The sequence below is a fragment of the Lissotriton vulgaris genome, chromosome 3_1 (genome assembly GCF_964263255.1).
Source record: "Lissotriton vulgaris chromosome 3_1, aLisVul1.2, whole genome shotgun sequence".
NCBI classification, from domain to species: domain Eukaryota; kingdom Metazoa; phylum Chordata; class Amphibia; order Caudata; family Salamandridae; genus Lissotriton; species Lissotriton vulgaris.
In genome coordinates this window covers 1,243,901,190-1,243,927,268 of record NC_141689.1, presented here as the reverse complement: position 1 = coordinate 1,243,927,268, position 26,079 = coordinate 1,243,901,190, and the positions used below count along the sequence as shown (strand labels likewise).

Here is a 26,079-nt window from a genome sequence, read left to right as displayed (position 1 = left end):
GTCATAGTAATTGAGGTTTTGGTGTTCGCTCTGGATGTTGTCGTCGTCGTCTCCTGCCACCACCATCCCCCATTTCTGTTTGCTTTTCTCATTTTCGTAAGTATGTCTTTCAGTTGTTCGTTTTGGACATGTACTGTCTCTTTATTTGCTATTGTTGCTGTCCTCTTTCCTTCCTCTCCTATCATGAACTTTTCTCAACTTTTCTTTTCTCCATCTTTGCTTTTTCTTCCTTTTCTTCTTCCCTGCTTTTATCTCTTCTTTTCTGGATTTCCCATTGTACTCATTCTTGACTCCTACATTTTTTCATTCTTCTCTTCTCTTTTGCTCATATTCTCTCCATTATATTTTTTATGCATTATTAAGCATGTTGCTTCTAGCTGTTTTTCTAAAATGTTTTGTTCCGTGTAACGACTTGGAACGTTAAGGGATTAAATAATCCCATTAAAAAACATAGGGTTCTCTCACATTTAGCAAGACTTAAAACTGATGTTGCCCTCCTTCAAGAGACTCATCTTACTGAGCCGGAGGCTTTGAAACTTAAACGCTGTTGGGTGGGTCATGTTCTTTGTTCTCCTACGACATCTAGGAAGAATGGTGTTGTACTTTTGTTACATAAAAAGTTAAATGTTTCCTCGATTACTCATGAATGTGATGTTGATGGCCGTTGGCTTATTGTTAATTTACTCATCGATAATATACCACTCACTCTCTTTAATGTATACGCTCCTACTGCAATTGATAGATCCTTTTGGCCTGCTATTTCTTCCAAGTTGTCTTCCCTTTCTGGAGATTACATACTTCTTGCTGAAGACTGTAATCAGATTGTAGATCCCTTCCTTGACCGACACTCAAAAGTCACTTTTGTTCCCTCTAGAATGCACACGCAATTTGTGAACTCCTTTCAAAATAATGCCTTAGTGGATATCTGGAGATTATGCAATCCTGATGCCCGAGAATATAGTTTTTTCTCCCCTCCTCATCAATCCCAATCCCGTATTGACCATATCTTCCTTAGCAAATCCTTATCCCAACACGCTATCCGCTCTGAGATTGGCTCCATTTTACTTTCCGACCATGCCCCAGTTTTTGTAGACCTGGACCTACTCCCATTTTCTCCACATTCTGGCAGATGGCGATTTAACAATTCTTTACTTTTAGACCCCACCTTTTGTACCGAATTTACTGCTTTTGCCAAGGAATTTTTTCTTTTGAATCAAACTCCTGACTCCCCCTTTGTTATAGTTTGGGATTCTTTCAAAGCAGCCTCTAGGGGTTTTATTATTAACTTTGTAGCCCGGCGGAAAAAACTACAAGTGGCCAAGTCGGAGAAAATATTAGCTGACATCAAGACTTTAGAATACGCTTATTACGCCTTTAAGTCTGACTCCTCCCTTAAGGCTCTTATTGAAGCAAAAATTTATTTTAATAAATTCACAACAGATGCCGCTTCTAATATCCTGTTAAAATGTAATTCTAGATACTATGGGGGTAAGAATAAAATGGGGAAGCTTTTGGCCAACTACTTAAAGATTCGTAAGGAGCGCACCAAAATCCAATCTATTAAAACCACTTCCGGTGAATCCACATTTAAAGATAAAGATATTCTTACGGAATTTGCCAAATTCTATGATACGCTTTATACTCCAGAACAGGTTCCTACCCCGGATGATCTTCTTGCTTACTTTCAGTCTCTTCCATCCCCCCCGATTTCGCATGTTGATTTTCACACTCTAGAACAAGACATTTCTCTTTCTGAAATATCCCATGCTGTATCTAAACTTCATCATGGTAAATCTCCGGGCCCTGACGGTTTTACAATTGAATTTTACAACCACTTTGCCTCTCTCCTTCTCCCTAAACTCCTACTTTTATTCCAATCTTTCTCTGATGCCGGTTCCTCTAGTGGTTCCTTTCAACAAGCCTTAATTTGCTTAATTCCAAAGGAAGATAAAGATCACTCTTTATGCAAAAATTATAGACCAATATCCTTAGTTAACACTGATTACAAAATTCTAGCGAAAATATTAGCATTACGTATGGATCCCCTTTTACCGGATATCATTGGCCCAGAACAATCTGGTTTTGTTAAGGGACGTCTCTCCTCAGATAATTCCCGAGTTTTTCTCAACATTCTTAGCAAATCTTCTTCTCTCACTCTTCCTTTCGCAGCTATCTCCCTTGATGCGGAGAAGGCTTTTGATAGGATTGGATGGGATTACATGTTTCAGGCTTTACGTTGGATCAGTATTCCTTCTAAATTTATTTCTATTATCTCTCTACTCTACTCTAATCCTCAAGCTTCTATTTTTGTTAATGGGATGTCTTCGGATTATTTTTCTCTACACAGAGGAGTTCGACAAGGTTGCCCATTATCCCCTTTACTTTTTATTTTAGCCTTAGAACCCTTCCTTACTAAAATTCGTTGAGATGACACTATCTCTGGTTTTCATTTTGGTTTCCAACAAGTCAAGCTCTCGGTTTACACCGATGATATTCTTTTCTACTGCTCCGACCCTGCCACTTCCATCCCCTCTTTTCTTCAGCAAGTTTCTTCTTTTTCTGCAGTTTCCGGTTATCGTTTGAATGCTGACAAATGTGAGATTCTGCCTTTGAATCCTCTTTGTCAGAAACATCTCTTTTCCTGTACAGGTTTTTCATGTCAACCATCCAAAATTAAATACCTAGGGGTCTGGTTTGCTCCCTTGTTATCTGACACTCTCAAACTAAACTTTGATTATGTTTATAAGAAAATGGATACGGCTATCATGCGTTGGCATCCGCTCTTTTTGTCCTGGTGGGGTCGTCTCAATTCTATAAAGATGATGCTTTCCCCCTTGCTTCTCTATACTATTTCCATGCTTCCCTTACACATTCCTTTTTCTTTCTTTAAGAAGATCGACTCTTTATTACTAAAATTCCTATGGAACGGTAAACGACCCGAATAGCTCTTGCTTCATTGCGTAAGGACAAAGCTCAATCTGGAGTCCGCTTTCCTGACTTCAAACAATATCATTGTGCTTTTTCCCTGAAACAATCGACTCAGTGGCTCTCCTCTAACCTGCCTCATCTTCCTCCTGTCTGGTTAACTATAGAATCTTCTTTCATTTCTCCTTTTACCTTCCGTGAATTCTTGTCCTTTACGTCTCTCATAACTCGTTTTCGCTCGCCTATTCTTTCACATTCCCGTAATCTCCTTTCTCCTTACTTAACTTCATCTTATCCATCCCTTCTCTCCATTCATGAACAATCGATTTGGAATAATTCTCTTCTCAAAATCCGTAATCGAACCATATATTTGAAGACTTGGCATTCCCGAGGTCTATCTTGGATCTCTCAATTACTTTCTCATGGTTCACCTCTCTCCTTCCAGGAACTTCAGTCTCTTTTCTCTTTGCCCGCCTCTACCCGAACACACTACAATACCCTTCACCCTGTCCTGCTCACATATCTTCAAACTCTTCCTTCCTCCAACAAACTTCCTGTGGATCACAAACCCACTTCCCTTTTATTGGAAACTTCTCTTTCTGCTTCCGCTCTATATAATTCTTTCCGTTCTTCTACTGCTAGATCGAAATCTCGCATTGAACTTGCGTGGGAGCTGGATTTTTCTCAGAACTGGCCTGTACTTCTTTGGGATAAAATTTGGACTAAACTACATAAGACCTCTAGGGCTGCTAACACTACCCAAACTTTATTTTTCATTTATCACAGAACTTTATTTACTCCACTTGCCTTATCCCGTTTTTCACCAGACACTTCCTCTTCCTGTTGGCCCTGCCCCTGCCCCTCTGCTGATCTCAAACATATGTTGTTTGAATGCCCCCCTACTTCCCAGTTCTGGCAGTTGGTCTGGAAGCAAATACAAAAGATTTTCCAGTTTCAAGTCCCCTTTTCACCTTCACTAGTTTTTCTTGGCTCCCTCTCATCGGATCTTCCTCATTCCCGCAATCAATACCCTCTACTTGACCTTTTCCTTGCTGTAGCTTTTCACATTATCACTTCTAACTGGAAACAGGCCGCAAATATTTCCTATCAGTCTTGGTGGAATGCAATCTGTTTTAACCATCGTTTAGATACCAATTATGTATCTCCCATCTCCCTAGCTATCAAACGTGATCTGCTTTGGCTTCCTTTGGTAACATACTTATCTCTCTCTGCTCCTGTTCATCCCTCTCCTAATTCTGACATAGTTGAAGTTCGCAAACCCCCATGATTTTCTTATTACCTGCTATTTCTTTATATATTTGATTGCTATAATTATTGTATTTCTATATACTGTGTTTTGCTTATTGTATTTCTATTTTTATAATATGCTCATAATTTTTCATGCTTGTAATGCTTACTTTTATGAAATTTTTATTACACTGTTTATTTCTCCAATCCGCTCATTGTAACTCTTCTCCTTCATACCCTTTCCCTCACTCTCCCCTTTTTCTATGTTTCAATAAACGTAAAAAAAAAATGGACTTGGATTTGTGAATGACCTTCAGTTGTGTGGGGAACATCAGCATGAATCGCAAGTTCACTGCCCAGAGTTTTGACTTAACTTTATTGTAGGATTTCCAAGGCTGTTGAGTGTAGTCTGAGAATATCATGATTTGTTGGTTGGGTTCCCTGTTTTCATGGCCACCTGCAGGCTTCTAGCATGGTCTCAGTAATTAAGGATTTTAGCAATAATAGTGCGAGATGTGTCTTCCAGCGGCGGGGTTTGGGGGGGATCTAAGCACCAGAGACCAGTGGGCTCTCTCGACCACGAAGCAGGAAGATAATTAGGAGGCTGGTAGCCACGAGGAGAGCCAGCCCTCCAGGAAAAGCTCCAGGGGTAAGCCCTGTGTGCCTTCTGGAAAGCCCACAAAGCAAAGACTGCAGCATCGGACTCTGTTATCCACCTCCTCTGCACATTCTTCCAAAAGTTTAATTGAAGCTACCAGCCTGGAAATCGTGGCTTGGAGGTCTTCCACCGCTGAGACTTGTTCCTCGGCCTCTGTGACCCTATGCGCCACACCGTGAAGATCTTGTTGCAGGAGATACACTTCCAACCCCACCTCCCCAATTTTTTGCTCGAACACCATTTGGGAAGTCTGGATTGACAGTAAGATAACTCTGGTGTCTTCCATTGAAGAGTAGGCCTGCAAGGTAGCTGATGGGTCTTAGGATCCACAGAGTCCCGAAATTGGGGGCGGGTATTTATCTATCTTGGATTGCCTTGAGATTTCTGCAGGTTTATCATGGCCCATGGTCAAGCAGCGTGGTCCAGCACAGTTACTCGATGAGAGACAACTGGGTAAGCCAAGCAGCCTCCTGTCAAAGCAGGCGAGGTAGGCCACAAGGGCATGCTAGCCGAATGGAGGAGGAGGTGTTCAACAGCTTGCTTGCTCCACCGGTCTGTGAGTTGGGCAGCACCTGCAGCTATGAACCCCCTAAGCCCAGTTTAGCTTGGTCCAACTGTACACCTCCTCATGTCGTGGCAAGCCCCGACCTGGGGCGTTCTGTCCTGGTCTGCTGGGCATAGAGAGTGTCCCCACATCGGCCGGTGCAAGCCTCGCCCCCAGGCCTGAGGATTTCAAGAGTTTCTAAGCGAGGGGGCCCCCAAGAAGGAGAATAGTGCAGTGTCAGTGGGCAGAACTGGCAAACCCTCCCCAAACAGGTGCAGAGCGGATCGGGGAGCCATTCTGGGCCCACTCCACTGCAGGGCGACTGTCTCTTTGGCTCTGGCGGCCTCCTACGCCTTCTGCACAGACCACAAGGCATGTCCTGCATGACAACGTCAGAGACACCATTTGCCTTCAGTGAGTGCTCAGTCATGCTGTGATGCTCTGAGCTCAGCTCCTGCCCTGCGTGGCCGCCATCTTCATCGCGGGCCTCACTGGCCACAGCCTGGCCGGGTGTCGCTGCCCCAGGCCGAGGTGCAGCTTCTGGAAATGCTCCAGTCTTGCCGTACAGACTCAGTCAGCACCCAGGAGTCATATAGATTATTTGCGGCTGGTCGGGAGCTCTGGTGAAGATCGACCATCATCTTGACCTACTAGGCCACGCCACTCCTTCTTTATATATATCAAATACTACTAACTTATAATACGTTTAAGTCTTTCATACATGACAGTGATGCATCGCAGTCTCTGAAGTTGTAATCACCACACTCTCCATTTCTGTGTCCTGAATTCTCGCTCCATTGTAGTTTCTCCTGCACCAGGCCCCCGGGTATTGCATTCTAACAGTACTGTTGCTGTGGGATGCTGACACTGACAAAGTTCAGTCATAAAAATAAAATGTGGCATTTAGAAGCATCAGTGCTATACGAAGGGACGAGGAAAATGTTCATAGTCGGGAGGAGATTGCTGTGAAGACAGTTACCCTTTAATAAAACATGACTTGACATTTACTTTTAAATTAAATTAGTGAATTTTAATCAAAAATCATTTACTATGTACCTCATGCAAAAACATTATCATGTAAGCAAAAATACCTTTTTCATATCTTCGAACATTACAACCATGACATTCTTGTCGTCTATGCGCTTATTCCAAGCAATGGCGTGGTCAAAATATGAGCCGCAGGCAACTGAAATGTAAAAATATAAACTGTCAACTTAGTTTGGAGCAGTGACCATTACACTGAATCTCATTCTTCAAACGCACTATTGAGGAACAGATCCTATTCCCTTTTTTAACCATTCACTTTTTCTAATATTACCTTCCAAACAACCTTGACAAGTCCTGTGCAGATAGTGTTCTTTTTTTAACCATTTTATTTTGATGTTCTTCATAACATTACAGTCACTGCATGTATAACATGTATGAAACACAGTGAGCTACAATAGAACACAAAGTCACAATATCTAGAAAGGGGTGTCTGCATCGGAAGCATTGCTTGATTGAGTTTGACTTCATTATGTTAAGTTCAGCTATTCGGATCAGTTCTGGTACCTGGCTGGGATCAGTTTCTATCAGTGTGTCCCCTTTCATGAACGTTTGGAAATGTAGCCATGTGGTCTCAAACTTGTCCATGCTGTCATGGAGCATTGCGGTTAGTGCATAAATCATCCCTAGTGCCCCTCCCTCCCCCAAATGTTTCATGGAGGACTGGTAGGTTGGTTCCAGAATTGGGTGAGCACCAATTGAACCAAAATCAGCAGATGAGTAATAAGCTTCTCATGTGGGGTGGCCGGATGGTATTCAGTGTTCTTCCAGGGGTCTCCCAGCAATATCAATACTGTTTGTAAAGGAATCGGTATCCCCATTATGTTTCTAATGCGTGAGATGACAGCTTTCCAGTAAGCGTGTGAGTATTTACAGGGAAAAAACATGCCTCTCTCGCCACAGTTGTGCCAGCAAGTAGCTGGGCTTCTGAACATTGGCTGAAGCCACGTAGGGGATAGATACTATCTAGTGAGTAATGTATATGCATTCACTTTATGCGTGGTACAAATGGAAATGTTTGTGATCCTCTGCCAAATTCTGTTCCATGTGTAATCTGCTGTCTCTTGACCAAGGTCTCTCTCCCAATACTTTGTGTAACTTTATTTAGTTTTGTGACCTATGTCTAAGAGTGTGCGTGGTAGTTGTTATTCCCTCCTGCAGTACTTTGTTCATGAATGTGGCCCCTAATAGGGGTTTTTAGTGGGCCATCGTGTACTTCCCTGGAACCAGCCCAATTTAACAGTTGTGTAAATCGAAAGTAATCTACTCTATCCAGAAGCCACCCTTCCCGAAGTGCCTCCAGGGAGCATATCTCACTGCCCAAGTAAAGATCGTCTAGAAAAGGAGGATTGCCATTATTCCAGCCCCTGAGATGAAGGTCGCCAGCCCCGGTGGAAAATGAGGATTATAAATTAGAGGAGTAATTGCTGAAGGGAACATGGTGGATCCATTCTTTCCTGTGAATGTTGCTAATACTCTAATAGGATATTACATCCCTTTGCAACACTTTGGATGCTGTGATAACATGTGCAGATGTTAAACAGGTGATTCCAGACCTGGCTAGGTAAAAGACCTCCGGCCTTGATGGTGTCCCCATAGAATACTATAGCACTCATGCTAGCAATTTGGCAAACCGACTAGCTGCTATCTACAATGAGGCCCTGCAACTGGGTGAGTTACCATCCTCATTTTGAGAAACAATGCTGGTCTCTCTTCCCTAACCAACTGAGACCCTACCTGCACGTCTTCCTCCCGCCCAATCGCTATAGTGGACCACTATATAGTACAAAATACTGGACAAAATCTTGTCTGCTAGATATACCCAAATTCTCTTGGAGCTTCTCCACCCAGACCAAAACGAGTTTGTCCCAGGGTGTAGCCAAATGTGGTGTTCTGCATAATGTAGAGCAATGAAGGGAGTGTGACCATTTTGAACATGGCAGCCCTTCCCAACAATGACAGTGGCAATCATCTCCAATGATACGCATCCATCTGGTATTATTCCTAGAGGGCTACTTCATGGTTTCTATCCAGAAATTTATTTTATCCTGCATTATTTCAATGACTAGATATCAGAACCCATCCCTTTTCTTTTCTTTCACCAACCAAATTCTTCCTTCCCTCCTTTTCCTTCATCTCTTCTGTTTTCAGTTAAATCACCATATTCCTATCCTTTTTTTGCAGATTTAGTGTATCCATCCTGATTCGGAAAATCCCACATATTACTTAAGACTTGGGTCGATCTGAAGGGTTGCTATTTTTTCGCCATATGAAAAATGAATGGAAAGGTTTTATGCGTAGGTTTAGTGTATGCACCAACGGGTTTGATTTTTTTTTGTTGATATTTTTATTTGAGCAAGTTCAAAGGGTACATACAGAAAGGAAAAAAAAGATAACCAAGTAACATATCATACATATAACATGAGGTGTACAAAAGTTTTACCAAAATATTATCAAATAGCAGAAAAATAGAAAAAAATAAAGAAAAAAGAACATACAATACATTATTCATTCTAAGCAAACATGTAGTGTAGTTCCTAGTTTCCCACTAGGCCCTGCGCATTGGAATAACATAAACAGTAGTAGCGACGTGGAACTGCGGATATTCCAGGCCTCCACTGACTATGCTAAACTTAATTGGGTTGTGTTACCAACTAGCTCAGAGGTCACTGGAAACTTTCTTCTCTGCATAGGAAGTGATCAGCTTCCTTGGCACAGACAAGAAGGGATTCAGCTTTCCAACAACCGTGCAACATGACAACTTTGCTCCTCAGATCAAGAGTCGATCTCTAGGGTTGTGTGAAACAATAGACATGTATTTCACTCAGTCAGTCTAGTGCAGTTTACTTTCACAAGATGTAGAGAATAGAGAGACGGGCGTTAGTCAATAAAGGGTTAACATTTATTGAACAGTCTTTCTTCTCGTACAAGAGAAATGTATTGCCACAATTGCAATAATTGTTATTATAAAAAGTACGTACAGTAAGATAAGTATTGCGAAATAGAACTGTAAAAGCATTGATATGGTTTCTTAGCCATACAATGGTTTAAAAGTAATAAAACATATATACAGTCATATATACATTAGGCTAACATACTCAACTGGTGCTTCTAACTAAGCCTACCCCAGTGTGCCTGACCTAAGCCTAACACGTGAAAGGGGAGTAAGTAAGTAGCTTTAAGTTAAGTTGGTTTTGCCAAGGTTTGTTTCAAGAATTCTCGTCTAAGGGTTTAGTCAACACCATACCTCTGAATAGAATGATGGAGGATTGGTATCTCCTTCAGGGGTCTCTCTCGATATCCCAGTCACCCGCGAGGGTAGACCGGAAGCGCCGGGACTGGATTTCTCTGCACGAGAAAGGCAGCGGCTTCTCTTCAGCGCGTCGAGGAAGGAGGGGTGACAGCGTCCGCGGGCAGCTGGAATCTGCTGGATGTCTTCGCAGAGGACGGCTGTTCAGCTCCTTAAGCGTACTGCACCATAGTTCGCGCTGTAGCGGCGATAATGGTAATCAGCAGCTTCACCACCACAGGATAGCAGGCTGCAGCGACAGAGTGCTAGTTTTTACCAACACAGGGTCATGCAGGCAGCTGGCATCAGCAACAGGCAACAAACTCACATTGCTTAAGGCAACGTTGGTAATATTTATACCTGACAGGTGCCGGGTTTGACGCAAGTTTGCTGGACATAAGACGTCAATTAAAGATGTCACTAGGAAGTGACAGTTATCAGTTGCTCATTAGAGTTCCATTACTAATCAAAACATAGCAAGCGGGGATTTCCAGGTTTGCTAAGTTTTTATCTTGTTGAAGAACTCGGAGTGTTATCTAGGAATATCAGATAGTGACTGCTGCTCTGTCATTGCACTAATTGGTCGCAAAGGAAGTAGCAGAGAGTCATGCTGGAATGTGGCTCTGTTCGTGTGAGGCCAGAGATGACTTTTCAGAAAATCGCACTTGAACGGTTATGCCAATATAGGGAATAAATGGATTTATAGCCGAATAGGGGCATAAGGTCACAGTATCGATCAGGAACCTAGATAAGCACGCAACACCCACTCCACGTTTTCATGTCCATCAAAATTACTAAAACTAAGCAATAAGATGCATGTGTAACATTGCCCACCCCAAAATACATAAATGCATTCGAAATAGGCGTACTTGTAATACATGGAATTTAGGTACTGTACGTTTTTTAAAGCATATTAATCATTCAAAAAATTATTGCATATGAAGTCAATGAACGATTATGCAAAAGGAATTACACATGAAGTATCTCTGACAGAAGAAAGGCGAGATAAATCATCACATAAAAATGCATTGTAATAACATGAGTGCTAGAGGCTGGTGTTATGTTGTTATGTCTCTAGATGTGTTTAGAAATAGAAGTGTGAAGCTTCTGTTCTCTAAGAATAGTTTTTACGTTAAGCAAAGAATTGTTCGTGCCAAAAAGGGTCAATATTAAAAAAATTGTCCAATTCAAAGAAAATAGATTTCCAAAGCTCCTGGCAGTTTTTGTTGATCAAAACTGAAGGCCGAATTCAGAGTTCATGGGAACGCTGTGTGTCGGAAAGCTTCTCAAAAGTTATTGTTTCTCTGTGGGTGAGAACATCGTATCAGACAGGCTCTCAAAGAATTGGTCTACAAATTCAGGTGATAGTTCAACCAAATTAGATAGCGCTGTAACTTGGCAGGTGTGAGAATGATTGCTGTCATCGAAGGCAGGACCAGCAATGCTCACAGAACGTTGTACCTGGATGATGTTGCTTTTGTCACTCGCTCCACTGATACCACTTGGCTGTAGTACAGGAGTCTCCACAAATGCCGTCATCAGGATTGGTAGCCGCTGGGGACAACACAATGCGTGAGCCGTTATTGGACTGAGCAAAGTATCGACGTCCATTGGTACTGCTGATGGAAGTGAAAGACAGATGTCCAACACGCATTCATCGCCGCAAAGCATACACCGTAGCACAGGTAAAATGCAATTTTGCCATATCGGTCTGAATGAAAGGAACCAGGTCATGTTTAGATCTCTCAGCCTGGCCAATCCGAGGACGTTAGTTATCCTGTCCCGGTAGCGCATTGCTAGGATTGTCTCTTCCATTCCCATGGGAGCTATGTCTGAGCCGAGGCTTGCCATAACGTAGCAGAAGGGTCAAAAATAGAATCCCTGCAACGAGTCCCAAAAATAGTGGTATGCCGCCAAAAATGGAGTGCACAAAATTAGGAAAGATTCCCAAAATTGCATGGAAGGGTGTTAGCAGTCCCGTAAAGACTGTCTTAAATATGCCTGGGATGCTTGTTGCACTAGACATGTTAAGGAGTTGGCTGAACATTTCTACGAAATGCACGGGGCAATTTGTTGATAAAAGGTCATGAACTTCAGTAGCCATCCTTGCGACTAGAAGATCATACGTCTCTTTAGATGACGTTATAGGCACTGTTGTCTGTAAAAGTACAGATTTCATTTTGCTTAATGTATCAATTCGTATAGAATAGAGATTCAGACGAGGCCAGAGGGGAGTCACTATGTCTGGAGGCCCGCTCGGAAACAATGCTTGCATACAACATTTGACCATGGACGTTACTTGTATTAGATAACTTTTCCCTGGCGTCAGGCCACAACATCTGTGATCCGTTCTAAGAATGTAACTCCCGTTTGCGAGTTGCATAAAGAAGGGCTCTATCTGAGTTGCAGGTGTGACTAGCTCTCGAGTTTTTCGATGCTCAGGATTGTATAGTCTGCTCCTTTCTGTGCCAAACTGATCTGTTTCTCAGTAAGGTTAAAACTGGAAAATAATGACGTTGTGTTGATTAAACGCCAAGGCACATAGCCTGAACGAAGATTTTGCAGCGTCCAGCCTAATTCTATAATAGAGCGTAATTGAGATTGGCCATGTTGTAACATTAGCAAATCTCTGTCTATCACATCAAAGGCAGAGGATACAATATTGTCCAAAGAATATATTCTGGAAGACAGAGTCATTAACCCATTGTCTACCACAGAAAGTGATTTCTCCAAATTAATACGATCAATTTCTCGTATTTTTTCAGCAGTTTCAATTTGCTTTACTTTCCAAGCCTCGTTGTAAGCAGCATAGATACTGGTCGCTATGAAACGCTTTTGACGCTGTTTGCGTGGTCCAAGAATGAAATCGCGCAAATCAGCACCATCTTTTAATAAAGACAAGTGTTGCTTAATTTCAGCCAGTGTGGATGTAGTTAGCCATTCTAGGCAGAGTTTCCCTACACTGTATGTTGTTATAATCCCTGGATGTTGTCTCTGGGAGTATCTAGGGTCTAATCTGGTCATTTTTAACCCCTGTGTTTTATTCAGGAATCTATCTTGGCAGCTATTTGTGTCTGTAGGCCAGATTAACCACTTTTTCCAATCAGGATTTGTTCTGTTGAAATGTAAAATTTGTGACACGTCTAACTCAATATCTGTGGTTGCATTTTCAGGTATTGGCTTTGGTATAGACGGTGTTTTAAGGTCTTTGATCTTAGCTAGGCCAAGACAAGATGTTTGGTGTACAGTGTCATTTAAAAATAACATTTGTTCTGGTATCATGCAGGTTCTAAATAGTGCTTCTATGCCTTGCACCTGCCAATCTTTTGTACCCCAAATTGTTTTCGTTTCGATATTATTTTTCCAATAATCAAAACCAAATGTCATCATTTTGTCATAAAATGCTTCTGAATATATCAATTTAGAATTTGTCAGCATTGTTTTCATTCCTGTTTTATCTAACAGTTTATAATAAAACGTTTCTGCATCACTGGTGTTAAACCCTGAGAAGTATTTGAATTTCTCAAAAAATGCTTTAGAACTGCTTTTAGGTGGTGTAGAACAATGTTCCCATTGATTATACATAAAAACATTTCTAGGCTGTGTGCAAGTAATGATCCCCATAGTGGGTGTAACAGAATAACTGTTCATAACTAGATGAACCTTGTAAATAATCATGATCTGTGAATCTAGCTGACATTACTAAATCAGACATCATGTCATTAATACTGTTAAAGTCCCAATCATCAGAGAATGTATTTGGTGTCACAAAGTCACTTAAGGAAACCTTTAGTTGATGAGGATACTTCAGGATTTCGACCGGACCATATATCTCATAGTCTGTTTTCTCCCATACTACCCCACCAGGTATTGGAATTGCTGTGACATTTACTGTTGACAGTTCTCTTTTCTTCACGTGGGATGATCTGTGTGGTTTCAAGACTAGGTTGATGTTCTGACTTGCTGTGTCCATTGTAATATATTTTCCTTCAATGAATTTTCCCAAACACAGTACCAGGAGGAAAAATACACCTAGACCGAACCAGAACTCTAGCCAAGGGGAAATGAGGTAGATTTCCTTCAGTTGATGAAAGAGTTCCATTGCTTTTTCTTTAAAAGACTTTTTTGTTTCTGGCATCACTTCGGGGTCGTTAAAATCTTCAGAGAAGTTGTCGAAGTTGATGAAATAACCAGAGGCAGTTCTGTCAATTGATAGGATTGTTTTTTCAATCTGTCTCTCGGTAGCACTTTCTGATGCCACATTAGTGTAGACTGGTGTTGTTTCTTGACGAACTGTTTCAATCTGTGTTTCAAGAGGCACGAGTTCCATGGCATTATTGCATAGTCCTTCATTGTGCACTGCAGGCTGATCGAATGTGATGAGTCTTTCAGTTTGAACCTCTTGGATTGTTGCAAGTTTGGGTATTTTGTTGTTTCTTGGGAGTCCACTGGGCCTACTGTTGATTATAGGCCACATGCTTGTGGTTTTACCAGATCGATAGACACGACTCTGTTCTCCTTTTTACCAGCAAGGGGCGGTAGCACAACTGATCTTGTTCCGGTGACTGCTAAGACAGGTACTGCTTTTCTGTAAGAAGGCCCAAATTCCTTCTTAACCGCGATCTTTTCTCTGACTAGATCCCCAATCTTTGGAATCCAGACAGGCCTTGCTGGGGCTGTTGCGGGTGGTGCCTCGTCAGTGGTACTTGGCTGTTGCTTTAACTTTATGTTGCTTAATGATTTTCTTGTTTCATTCAGTTCCTGTAAAACAGCCAAACGATCTTTTACATCAAAGTCTGTTGTTTTTTCTTGTACCACTGACATCTGACTATCGAGGTCCTGAACGTTCATTCTAATTCCGAACAATAGTTCGTATGGGCTGAAACCTTTTAGAGAATTTCTTGGCATGTTGTTAAGACTAGTCTGGACACTTATTAAATGTTTGACCCACCCAGCGCCTGAACCTAATACCTTCGCTGTTATAGATTGCTTTATGTCACAGTTTTTTCTTTCTACCACACTATTCCCTTCGGGGTGCGACGGACAAGAATACCGCAACCCAATTCCCATGCTGGCCATGGCCTCCTTATAGGCTCGAGAGCTGAAAGCAGGACCCTGGTCAGAATGGAACGTGGTAATTGCGTATGTGCCGATAAAGACTCGCAAATCTTTTATAACCGTTCTAGCGTCAGCCGAGCGCTGGGGGCCTCATTTTTTAAGTGCTTTTTGTCTTAACTGTGTACACTGGGACGCGCTTCTCTTCTTTAATTGCGCAGATAGACCGCCTTATGCTGTCTAGAAGGGATCCTGAAACTACACTGGCCTGTTCATTTCTGCGATCTCGATTGCAGTTTTCACATTTTTGAGCAAAACATTGAATATCTATACTCATTCCTGGCCACCAGTACTCTGATTGTAATTCTTTCAGAGAGGCTTTGATTGTTTGGTGTCTCAGACCCAACCCCATGTGTGCTTCCAGTAAGAGGAAGCCCCTCCTGCTCCTGTTTGGAATTACTCTGTCCCCCACTCCAGGGATTTGAGCAAAAGGAACGGAGTTTGCATCGATTATGTATGCATAATTGAGTGGATAGTTTACGGGTAGTGCTGCACAGTCGCCTTTTACGGTCGTTTTTACTGCCAGCATGGTTTCCCCGTCTATGTACTTATCTGTACGCTTTTTTGTGGCTACGGAAGCCGGTTTAGTTGCTTCCGCTTTGGCTGTATTAGCCAATGAATTCCCTGCAACGTGAACGCCATCACGTTGAAGACTCTGTGCGTGAATCACGTGAGTCTTTTGTAGTTCTTTGTGTAAAAGAGCTACCTCGTTCCAGAGCTTTTTATGCTTTATTGTGGCACCTGTGTCATCTTTGTAGTCGTTTTCGATCCAACTCTGCAGTTTGTTATTGTAAGAGTTGACGCAAAAATGAGAATCGCACACTATAAGTGTGGGGAATTCGCGTTCTGCATTTTCGAGCGCCATCTTTAAACATCTGATTTCAGTTCTTTGAGCCGAACAGTACTTTACTGATTCAGTTTTTGTTATTTTCGGTTTGATTTTACCGCACAGCCAACGACATTTAATAATCGCACATGCTGCATCGTAGGATTTTCTCTCTACGTTGAAATGCTGTACAAAGCTATCTGTATAGATTATACAGGCATATTGTGGGAGAGGCAGAATTTCGATTGGCAGAGGATATTCTTCTTCATATTCTAAATCATTCAGTTCTTCAAATTGCGGGGCGAAATAGTATTTCACATCTTCCGCTCCTAGAGAATCTATGCACTGTATCCATTTCGGATCCAGTGACACTGTAGGCAGGTTTACTGGGCTGAATAGCGCCTCGAAGGCGGATTCCGCTGTAAGGATATTAATCCGTTTGCCGTGTGCTAATTCTCGTTCATTTGCTAATGCGATTTGCACTGCGTTCACAGTTCTTTCTGTGCGACTGAATGTTTTTTCTGCTTGTGTGTACAAGTGAGATTTAATTGAAATTGGTACCTTTTCTCCCTCATTAGAGGTTAGGTACGTAAATCCGCATCTTCCTGGGATGACTCGGATTACAAGATCACGTGTGTTGTCACGTGTATCTAATTTTGTTTTTGCTAACATGTCTGTTTGCAGTGATCTCAAAATTTCTGTGTGTTTTTGAGTCCAATTGATTTGTTTTAAATCAGGTTTTATTAGTTCGTAGAGAGGTTTAACCCTTTCTGCGTAATTTAGTATGTAAGTTCTTCCGAAATTCAGAAAACCTAGTATTGATTGTAAATTCTTCAGCGTTTTTGGAGCTTGGAGTACAGCGCACTTCTCTAAGAAGTTGTCCGCCAGGCTTTTCCCTTCACTCGATAATTCGTACCCTAAAAATAGTACTGTCAGATGGGCAATTCGGGACTTTTTAAAGTTGAATTTGTAACCCTCTGCTGCGAACCCAAGTATAATGGTGTTCACTCTTTTCAAGTGAGTATCCAAGTCGTCGTCTGTGAGATAAATATCATCTACGTAAGATAATGCTTCATCATCATAGATTTGTAGTAACTCTGTTACCCTAGCTGAGAATAGTCCTGGGCTGTTCTTGAACCCCTGTGGGAGTCAACAGAATTTTTTCTGTGACCCAAATGCGGAGAAAGCGGTCAAATATCTGCTTTCTGGTGCAATGTTTTGACAAAAGAAACCATTAGAAATGTCTAATGTCGTTTTATATTTTTTCCTAACTATGTTATTCATTAGGGCTGCACTATGCGAGTTTTGTACTGCAAAGGTTTTGCAACACGTATTAAGATGTCTGTAGTCCAAAACTAGACGATATGAATTGTCTGGCTTGGAGACAGGAAACAAAGGATTGTTCATTTGAGAGGTGCATGTTTCAATCACCCCCTGGTACTCAAGTTGATCTAAGATCTCCCTGACCTGTTTTTTAGCTTCTTGCTTTATGGGATACTGCCGTTGGGCAGTTGGTTCACTTTTTAGTTGGATTTTGTGAGGAGGAGAATCCTCATCCCATCCTACATGATTTTTATATAATGCAGGTGCCTGGGCTACTGCCCATTTCCTTGCATATGTATATTTTTTATGAATCGGAATGTGATTCGAGAAGGCAGGCATAATCACTTCTTCGCCACGAGGGCACTCCCTGACAAACTCTGGGGGCCAATCTTTTTCAGCTAACAGAATATCATAGCCTTTTGAGAGCTTATCCCAAAATAGACCCTTAATTTTCCTAGTCTTATCACCCTCTATACGCAATGTTATTTCGTATATTTTATGGGGCTCGCTAAGTCTGGCGTCGGCAGTTTCAACCTGAATGAATTCATTCGTGTCCACTGTCTCCAGATGACTCATCAAGATCTTGCGCGCTATACTGATCTCTGCTGCACTGTCCAACATTGTCAATGCCCACTCCCCGTTTTTCAACTGTGTCCTCAGTATTCTCGGCATGGTTGATTACTCTAATACTGGCTACCTTCTTTTTCTGAAATTGAGATTTCTTATTTTGAGCAGGTTCCTTGTCTTTGGACTTGGTGGGCTCTCCTGGGTCTGACCGTCCTCTTCTTTCCGAATTCTGTGGAGAAGATCGAGAGGGACGTGTATCAATACTTTGATATCTATCAGGTTTTTTTATATTATCCCTATTTCTAAGGTTATATCTTTTCTCAGAGGGCTCCCGTTGGGGAGACTGGCGTTCTCGAGTCGGAGTTCTCTCCCTCCGTCGAGGAGACCTTCCTCTGGACTGGAAAACTTTTTCCTTGGGAGTGGATTGTTTATTTCCATCCCAGCTCTTTTTAGGAGTGTTTAAATTATTTTTAATAAATAATTTTTCAGGATTTTCGAGCAGTTGGGGCTTAACTGGTTTCCCACCCAAGCTGTCTCTACCTAATTCTTCATAGCACTTTTCTATGATTTTTGCAAGCTCAACAGGATCTTTTATATCTGTTTCCCTCAACTTCTGGCGGATCGCCACAGATGCTGCTTCTCCCTTTATGTTGGCTAATAATATAGCCGTGACCTGCTTGAAGTCTTTCAGTAATTTCATACCTAGATTTAAAGCGGGCTCTGGACCGAATTCATTTTGAATCTGTTTTAGCACTTCTGGTATTACCGCCATAGACGGAACACCGTGTCTTTTTGTGTAAATGGAAGCAAAGACTGTACCCCAAGTGTCGCAGTCCTCCACGTGTGGTGCGATTCCCATAGGAAGGCAGATGGTCAAGATTCTGTGTTTCTCAATAGGGGTAGTATCAGGAAATACTGCCTCTATTTGAGTGATTTTCTGTGCTAACCAGAAAGGAATTTGTTCCCGTTTTGCGGGTGTTTTACCAAGACATGACTGTATGTTCTGTGGTGTAATTTTATTTGTGTTCCCCTGGTGAGGGGTCAGCTGGTGTGAATTAACAGCTGGCTGGACTGTTGCAGTCCGCATTACATATTGGACTAATTGCCTATGTATTTTTATTAATGTGTTTAGCTGTGCTAACAGCTCTTCTCTAGACATTTTTGCAATGTCAGGATGTGGTGTGTAGCTGGCTAAAACCGGCCACGTGGCTCCTGGTCTACCTAGTGGACCGAGCCTGGTTATGTGATCATTGTGTTTTAGGGCGCCATTAAACCAGAGCAGGTGCTCTTGAAATTTAAGTGGAATTTCAATCTCCTCGAAAGGAGCGTACTCTTCCGGAGGTTCCTCTATTTTGTAATAGTGAAACTCTTTTGTTATTGCGTTTACTGCTGGAAAGTTTATCCATGAATAGAATACCTCTGTCTGCCGATACTCGTGAGCCTCTATCACGAAAATTACTGTACCACCTTGAGGTGTCAGTCCGTTATCTATAAGTTTTAAAGTTATAGATCTTCTTAAGTGGACCGGGATGATAATAGCATCCGGGTCTGCCTGTAGGAGACTCGAGTCTTCCTCTATTAGTATGGAAGCCAGCCTAGCTGCTTCCCTTTCTTCTTCATTGTCTGACATTTAAAAAATGCAGGCTTTGCAGAGTAGGTCTCCAAGGAGACAAAGATTAGATGCACAATATTTTGGAACACTGTGTCCTTCAACGTTGAATAAACCAGAGCTTTACATAGGAATCTCTTCCTACTAAGGTCGGTTTTAACCTTTCACCCACTCCAGACGTCTATTGGAGTATTTACGGGAGAAAGGGGTCTGTGAAATATGCACGACTGAGTTACTCTATAAGTCTTGCGTTAGTTTATCGCCTTACCAAACGTTGGGCGCCATGTAGTGTAGTTCCTAGTTTCCCACTAGGCCCTGCGCATTGGAATAACATAAACAGTAGTATCGACGTGGAACTGCGGATATTCCAGGCCTCCACTGACTATGCTAAACTTAATTGGGTTGTGTTACCAACTAGCTCAGAGGTCACTGGAAACTTTCTTCTCTGCATAGGAAGTGATCAGCTTCCTTGGCACAGACAAGAAGGGATTCAGCTTTCCAACAACCGTGCAACATGACAACTTTGCTCCTCAGATCAAGAGTCGATCTCTAGGGTCGTGTGAAACAATAGACATGTATTTCACTCAGTCAGTCTAGTGCAGTTTACTTTCTTCTCGTACAAGAGAAATGTATTGCCACAATTGCAATAATTGTTATTATAAAAAGTACGTACAGTAAGATAAGTATTGCGAAATAGAACTGTAAAAGCATTGATATGGTTTCTTAGCCATACAATGGTTTAAAAGTAATAAAACATATATACAGTCATATATACATTAGGCTAACATACTCAACTGGTGCTTCTAACTAAGCCTACCCCAGTGTGCCTGACCTAAGCCTAACACGTGAAAGGGGAGTAAGTAAGTAGCTTTAAGTTAAGTTGGTTTTGCCAAGGTTTGTTTCAAGAATTCTCGTCTAAGGGTTTAGTCAACACCATACCTCTGAATAGAATGATGGAGGATTGGTATCTCCTTCAGGGGTCTCTCTCGATATCCCAGTCACCCGCGAGGGTAGACCGGAAGCGCCGGGACTGGATTTCTCTGCACGAGAAAGGCAGCGGCTTCTCTTCAGCGCGTCGAGGAAGGAGGGGTGACAGCGTCCGCGGGCAGCTGGAATCTGCTGGATGTCTTCGCAGAGGACGGCTGTTCAGCTCCTTAAGCGTACTGCACCATAGTTCGCGCTGTAGCGGCGATAATGGTAATCAGCAGCTTCACCACCACAGGATAGCAGGCTGCAGCGACAGAGTGCTAGTTTTTACCAACACAGGGTCATGCAGGCAGCTGGCATCAGCAACAGGCAACGAACTCACATTGCTTAAGGCAACGTTGGTAATATTTATACCTGACAGGTGCTGGGTTTGACGCAAGTTTGCTGGACATAAGACGTCAATTAAAGATGTCACTAGGAAGTGACAGTTATCAGTTGCTCATTAGAGTTCCATTACTAATCAAAACATAGCAAGCGGGGATTTCCAGGTTTGCTAAGTTTTTATCTTGTTGAAGAACTCGGAGTGTTATCTAGGAATATCAGATAGTGACTGCTGCTCTGTCATTGCACTAATTGGTCGCAAAGGAAGTAGCAGAGAGTCATGCTGGAATGTGGCTCTGTTCGTGTGAGGCCAGAGATGACTTTTCAGAAAATCGCACTTGAACGGTTATGCCAATATAGGGAATAAATGGATTTATAGCCGAATAGGGGCATAAGGTCACAGTATCGATCAGGAACCTAGATAAGCACGCAACAAACATATTAAGCTGGATAGGTAGTGCTAAAATACGTGGTTCATTTCACAGTCATTTCATGTTTAGGGAATGCTTTTATAGAGTGTTTTCTAGTTAAAAGAGTTATGTATTTCTGTGACTCTCAAACCAGGTGGCAACTGGGGCCCATATCTGTTCACCTAGTGTTCTCGACTTTTTGCCTCTAGTTCTATAGATTGCTGCCTCTTGCTTGTATATACCTAATAATCTACTCACCCATCCCTGAAAGGGGGGGGCGTCTGGGTCCTTCCACCGTGCTTCCAGAATAATTCTATAGACAGCCGTGCCTACAAAAATAGTCATGGCTTCTTTATTGCTAAGCCCTAGGGAGTCGTCGTAACCTAAGACAAAAAGAGTTGTTGACATTCTTAATTCGTGGCCGAAGATTTCGACCCAGTACTTAGTAATGCCTTTTTTAATCTCATCTAATTTTGGGCATTCAGCAAGCATGTGAATAAGATTAGCTGGCCCTAGCGAGCACCTTGGGCATTGATCATGTGCGCTTTTACCCCAGGTGAATAATTTAGCGGGGGTAAAGTATAGATCGTATATTGTTTTATAGGTTTGAGCCTTTCGGTTAGAGGCCAGCAATACTTTAGATGATAAGTGTAGGGACATATCTATATCGATGTTTACATTATTCAACTTGTTGGCCCAGTTTGTTTCGATATGTTCGAGATCATCAGAATGATTCCTTATAAATAAGTCATAAATGTTGCCTATCCTAGTTGTCTGTTTACCTATGAGATTTAGTAGCGGTAGGGTTTTTAAGTCTATAGTTGATACCGACTGTCTGAGAGAGGTAGAGGTTTGTATAAATTTCAAGTAATCCGTGCGGGGGATTTGATACTTTACACAGAGCTCTTCGAAAGTAGGTTTACGTTCTCTGCCTAGGAAATCTCCAACTGTTACTAGGCCTAAGCTCTCCCACCTCACAGTTGTACTATCGTTAAGATGAAGTGGGATTATTGAACTCTGCCATAAGGGTGTATATTTGGTATACCTTGGTATTGTCAGCAATTTGGTGGTTCTTTTCCAGATTTTTAAAGCGTCTATAAGGATCTTGAATTTAATCTTTTTAAAGTAGGATGGCTCGACTTGTTTTAATAACAGGCCCCTGGCCTTGCTTCCTAATGTTAATTCATAAATTGAAGGTATAGCCTGATCCCAACTGGTATCTATAGAAACTCGAGCTGTAAATAGGATGGTCATTTGTTGTAGGAGGGTCGCCCATAGATAATATGTTAAGTTTGGGATTGCTAAACCGCCTCTAGAGTATGGTAATGTTAGCTTAGGGAGCGCTCTCCTAACTTTTCCATAATTCCAGACAAATCTCGAGATAGCTCAGTCTATTGTTTTGATTGTGTCGTTATTAACTAAGAGGGGAATTGCCCGAAATAGATATAATATCTTAAGGAATACGCTCATTTTAATGTAATTCCCTCTACCTATTATAGAGAGATGGAGATTATTAACTCTAAGTAGGTCTTTTTTTACTTTTTTAATAAGCGGGTCATAGTTTAGTTGGTTGATTTCACTAATTTTTGACGAGATATTCACCCCCAGATATTTTGCGTTGTTAACTCTGTATTGGCTGACAAAAGACGTATTCACGGTACAAATGACCATCGTTTTAACCCTATTCAGGGAGTATTCTGAATATGAACCAAAGGATTGTGTGATTTCCTCAATCTCATCAATTGCCTCTGTGGGGTTTGGTGTTAGTACAACCACGTCATCGGCGTAGCCCAGCACTTTAGTGCTATACGAGCCTACTTTAATTGGTTCAATTATTGGTGAAGTTATAAGTTTAAGGATAAGTGGGTTAATATAGAAGGCGAAAAGTAGCGGGGAGCACGGGCAACCTTGCCGCGTGCCACACCAACGGGTTTGAAGTGTACCCTCCGTCTTCAACTCACGCGAGTATTGACGGAGACAGATACTATCAACATCCTGAGAGGCAGAGATTGGAATTTTGCCCAGGATATGCTCTTAGACCGTATCAGTCCGCCTCCAATTGATGTATCTAATAATGCAGACAGAGCCCTCCTATGAGATCTTGTAGCTGATCATGGCCTCCGCTACGTTAGGCGTCTTTGGCATGAGACAGACCGGGAATACACATAATTGTCCCCAGTACATGGTGCGCAATCACAGTTGGATTTTTTCCTGATGCCACCATTTACTTCCTGTGAGACCTCAATATCAGAGGGTGCACTTTCAGACCACTTACCTATTACCCTAGAGGCTGATCTGGATCTGTCGCCACCAAATCGCAAGCCCTGGCGTCTCTACGTATCCCGATACAACCACCCAGTAGGCAAGACACAGCTTAGAGCTCATATGCATACTTACTGGGAGGACAATGATGGTTCGGTCGCCTCTGCCCTGACATTGGGGGTGTCATCGAAGGCGACCATCAGGGGACAGCTGATGAGGGATGCAGCCTTGCCCAAAAAACAAAGGGAGGAGCATCAGAAAGTGCTAGAAGCTGATGTAGCCCATCTCACACATCCTTTTACGGTCACCCTTCTATTATCACCAGGCGCAACCCTGGAAAGGCACATATGGACCTCAATACCCTCTTCACCTCTAAAGTCGATTATGAGCTGTGGAAGCTGAAATATCGGCACTATGAACAGGGAGAGTAGGTGGGGTCTCTTTTGGCGATGCAGCTCAAGCAGAGGGAGAAGAGAATGGCCAATCCTGCTATCATTACGGAATCAGAGGTGCTGGTCACCAAGCCGTAGGAAATTGCAGATGCATTGGAATCCCAATACAAAACCCTCTACTCCCCAGAAATTGTTCAAGAAACAGATTAGATAAACACCTTCCTAGAAGACATTCAATTACCTTGCCTCTCAGGTATGGCAGGCAGCTGTTTCAGGGTGACAACATCAAGGAGGAGATATAGCAGGCCATCTCGGATTTAACCTCTCACAAAGGCCCGGGGGAGGTAATTTACCAGCATAGTTCAATAAATGGACCAACTTTGAGGTAGTGGATCTTCTCCAGGAGGCCTTCACTGAGGCTGACTGCTCGGGCTCCTTGGATATTTTGCCGACCAGGCCACTGGTTTTGGTCCTATCCAAACCAGGAAAATATCCTGTCCTTTGTGGAAGTATTGCCCCATACCCTTGCTCAATGGGGTCGCCAAGATAGTAGCAAGCATCTAGCAATCCACCTTAAGTGTGCGCCATTCACTCTCTTATTCACCATTCGCAAGTGGGGTTCGTCCTACACGCTAGCTCATGCAGTCTGGATATCAGCGGACCTTCCAGATAAGGCCTTGGCACTGCCATTGGATGGAGAAAAGGCCTTTGACAGGAAAGAATTGGACTATTTGTTTGCCATGCACCGGAAATTTGGCCTTGGTGAAGACTTCATCTCCAGAGTGAGATGGCTCTATGATTCCCCCTTGGAGCAGGTGGATTGTGGGGGCTTTCTTTGTGACCCCTTTCCGGTCCGTAGGTGTACCCGCCAAGGTTGCTCAGTCTTCCCTCTGTTATTTCTCCTTGCAATCGAACCATAAGCAGCGTCAATGCACCGATCAGATTGGATAATAGTTATTCCAACACCCGGTGGTCCCTCAACCTTGTATCTATATGCAGATAACATTTTACTTACCTTGTCATTCTTGGCCTCCTCCATCCCTGCGGTGTTGGAGACTATAGATGCCATTGCAGCATTATCTGGCTGCCAAGTGAGGCCTTGCCGGTGTTGCGAATCACCACCTGCGCCACCATAGCCGGTTAACCATTTCAGTGGAAGAATTACTGCCTTATGTATCTGGGCATTCTATTAAATAGGGGCCTGGAAAGCAAAGTGGTGGATAATCTGGACCCATTAATGGAGCTAATTCAACTGGACTTCGCGAAGTGGTCCCACCTAAATCTCTCTGGGGACGTACTCAAGTGGTAAAAATTGTTACCCTTCCCCTAATCATGTACGTGTTAGGTATGCTTCACCAATTAATATCCCTTTCGACCCTCCGGCAGATAGATAAGACCATTAAAGCCTTCATATGGAGCTCAGAGAGACCTATTCTGGCAATGCGGAAGCTTATTGCCCAAAGATCAGCAGGGAGCTTAGGTCTGCCCTCTGCAGAACATTAATATTTAACCTTACATTTGGCACAAATTGTCTATATCCATCCTCAGGTCCAAGACCCTCCATTGTGGGTTATGATAGAACGCAGCCTCCAGGAGGCATTGTTGGGATTACAGGCCCTCTATCTTCCTGGCCCCACTGCTACCAAATCCCCGATTCCCATGCTGAAAGCTATGCACGCTGCATAGATGCAGGTCCACAAGGTTTTTTCGCGGTGGACGTGGAACTTCATGACAAAGCTCCCATCTGGAATAATGCAAGCATTAGCATAGGAGGGACCATGTTTGACTGGGGCCCTTGGCGCAGAGCTAGGATTCTGACTCTTACGTGATTGACCTCTGGGTGTGAACTGAAGTCCTTTGAGATGCTATGGGGTGAATTTGGCTTGACGCAAACCCAACAATGGCAATATATACAATTACATCATTGTCTGCTGAGAAAATTGGGTCCCCAGTCCTGGACCATTCCCTGTTCCCCGGTTCTCTCTTACCTCAACACTTGGGGTCAGTGTAAATATGTGATGTCTGGATTATATAACCTCCTGGTTCAACATCTTTATTCTCAGCCGCAATTGTCTAGCCTCATGATGACCTGGCAGGCTTGTCTGCAGGTGGAATATGAGGAGGAAGACTGAATAGAACTTTCGGAGGCTCAAGAACAAAGAGTATGAGAGGCACAGATGAAACTCAGTCTTTTTAACTTTTTAGGGCTGGCACTGGACCCCTGCGTAGCTCCAGATTCCAGGGTTGCTCTCTCATTCTCCCTTTTGTCAATGTGATCATGCGTCTTGTGATATTGTCCACATGTTACTCTGTCCCACCATACACCACTTCTGGATGTCAGTAGAATCCACACCAGGAATCTATGGATTTGCCCTCGCCACTTCCAGACCCCCTAATTTTCCTTCATGACTTATCGGACATTCCCGAATAAACCCACCATGCTCTTTGAGTGCTCGTCACTGCCCTTACAGCTGTATTTTGCAACATTGGCACTCTCCACAATTGCTGTCACATGAGGATTGGCTTTCGTTTGTACAAGACCGCATCATATGAAAAGAT

The 26,079-nt window shown here is 42.7% G+C and overlaps 1 protein-coding gene across 1 annotated transcript in view; it reads right to left on the bottom strand.

Annotated features, from left to right (window-relative positions):
* LOC147727731 (sulfotransferase 6B1-like) overlaps positions 1-26,079 on the bottom strand; it is a 319,304-nt gene that overhangs the window by 129,771 nt on the left and 163,454 nt on the right. The window contains exon 5 of the mRNA XM_086961729.1: positions 6,467-6,561. Within this exon, the coding sequence (XP_086817855.1) occupies positions 6,467-6,561 (95 nt within the window). The remainder of the gene's footprint in view (positions 1-6,466; positions 6,562-26,079) is intronic.